Source organism: Rhagoletis pomonella, unplaced genomic scaffold (genome assembly GCF_013731165.1).
Source record: "Rhagoletis pomonella isolate Grant_MI unplaced genomic scaffold, Rhpom_1.0 Rhpom_scaffold_00003, whole genome shotgun sequence".
In the NCBI taxonomy this organism is placed as follows: domain Eukaryota; kingdom Metazoa; phylum Arthropoda; class Insecta; order Diptera; family Tephritidae; genus Rhagoletis; species Rhagoletis pomonella.
This window is the reverse complement of record NW_023458557.1, coordinates 5959756-5961742: the sequence shown is the minus strand read 5'-3', so window position 1 is coordinate 5961742 and position 1987 is coordinate 5959756. Positions and strand designations below refer to the sequence as shown.

The 1987-nt window shown below is 38.1% G+C and overlaps 1 protein-coding gene across 1 annotated transcript; it reads left to right on the top strand.

Annotated features, from left to right (window-relative positions):
* Positions 1-1018: 1018 nt before the first annotated feature.
* Positions 1019-1936, top strand: LOC118736463 (uncharacterized protein K02A2.6-like; the record flags this gene model as incomplete). Its single annotated transcript, XM_036466551.1, is given in 1 exon segment — positions 1019-1936. A coding segment is annotated over 1 exon segment (595 nt), but the record flags the coding sequence as incomplete, so codon positions are not given.
* Between the last annotated feature and the right edge of the window lie 51 nt (positions 1937-1987).

Below are 1987 nucleotides of genomic sequence, written 5' to 3'. Positions count from 1 at the left end.
GTGAATCCATTGCCATAGCGCCCGCTTACTCTGCTGCTATAATTGCAAATACATCAATCCATAATTTTCCTCAAAGTATGTAAAATTAACCAATTTTACAATAAACAAGCACATGATGAGTGTTTTTTTTTAATTCCTCCACTTTATTTTCCTTCATTCAGCTATCTTCGAAAAACAACTGGTAGCTGGCAATGCTGCACATGTTTCCGCAAGGGTTGCAGCATGTGGATTTTTCGTTTTTCGTCGCGTAGCTACGGATTACGAAAATTCGTGTTCTAGAATAAAAGGGGTTAATTGAAAGCAAATTGTTGTATCCTTAAGAAGTCACGTACTTCCAGTTTATGTGAGATAATACCAATCTGGCAACGCATTGGCAGGAAGTTATGAAACAGAAATAGAAGATGACAGGAGTATTAATATCGAATGTTCGAGATAGCGTGCACACATCAAATTGTTAGGTTAAGCTATAATTGTTGAAGTAAAGCATTTTTAATTACAATCGACTCGACTAAAACAGTTGGTGACGAGGGTCAACTCATTAAAATGGATGTCAAGCAATTTGACACATTTATGAAAGTGCAACAGGAGATGGTCGCACAGCTTATGACCATAAGTGCAGAAGCTTCAACGTCAAGTGCAGGACAAGGAAGCAGTAGTATCAGTACCGCGCTGGTACCAAATTTCGATATGTTCGATCCAGCAAAAGAATCGTACAAGAATTACATTCAACGTTTCACAAATTACGTGCAAATGAAGAATGTAGCTGCGAAGAAGGAGTATTGTGCAAAATTACTTCTGAATTCAATCGGGGCGAAAAACTTCAATACGTTACAGCTTTAGCTGCTCCAAAAGAAGTGACGGAGCTACAGTACGATGAATTGCTAAAAATATTAGAAGCGCATCTTTCGCCGAAGAAAAATGTATTAGTTGCGCAACATAAATTTCTTTCAAAGTACCAGAATGATCAACAATCAGTAGCAGATTTTGTCACTGAGCTTCGCACAGGTATAAATGAATGTGAATTTATATCTCCATGCAGTTGCAGAGCACAGAAAGCCGATATTTTTCTCCGGGCTCAATTCATCCGAGGTATACACAACAACAACATCTTCAGTCAGGTACGTGCAAATTCGATGAAATTTTTTCAAAAGCTTTAGCGCTTGAACCTGCTAAAATGGACGCCAGGGAGTTAGCGCACGATACAAAAAATGTATCGAATTCAACAGATATCAACAAAATCACTTTCAAAAAGAAGTCTAAGCATTTAAAGTCACAATCAAAATCGCGTTCTTCTCAAATATCTTTTAAAATTAATTATGCAGAATTGGGCATAGCTGGCTTATGTCTGCGGCGTGGTACCACTTTGCAAAAGAATGCCGTACAAACAAAGCGAAATTACAGTGCAAGGCCTGTCATAAAAATGGGCATGTAGCAAAATTTGCATACCCACTCTATTGGCGAATAGGCCTGTTGCCGGTCACTACGAAGACAAATCAAATTCAAAGTGAAGATTCACAGTACGGAATCTATAAAGTTGTGGACGCCTTCTGCAACGATTATACAAAGGCGAGTTCAGAGCGCTACTATGCCAAAATTGTAGTTGAGGGTAAGCCAATTAAATTCGAAGTAGACTCTGGATCCGGTTATTCGTTTTTAACCAGAAGTCAATTCAATGAATTAAAATTATCGCAAAAACTAATTCCAATAAACATCGTTTTTCGCTCTTACACGCAAGATACGTTTGTTCCAGATGGTAAAATACGAGTTCACGTACAATTTAACGAAATGGCAATTACTGATGATTTATACGTCGTCCCAGATACGTGTTCAGCAATTTTAGGTAGAACTTGGATAAGACGCCTAAAAATTGATCTCAACGAACTCGATGAAACAAATTGTAACATAATAACAACCACATTTGACACCAAAGCTGCAAATTTCCTCGGGTGCATACCAAACTACAAGGTGTCGCTAAAATTGAGAGAGG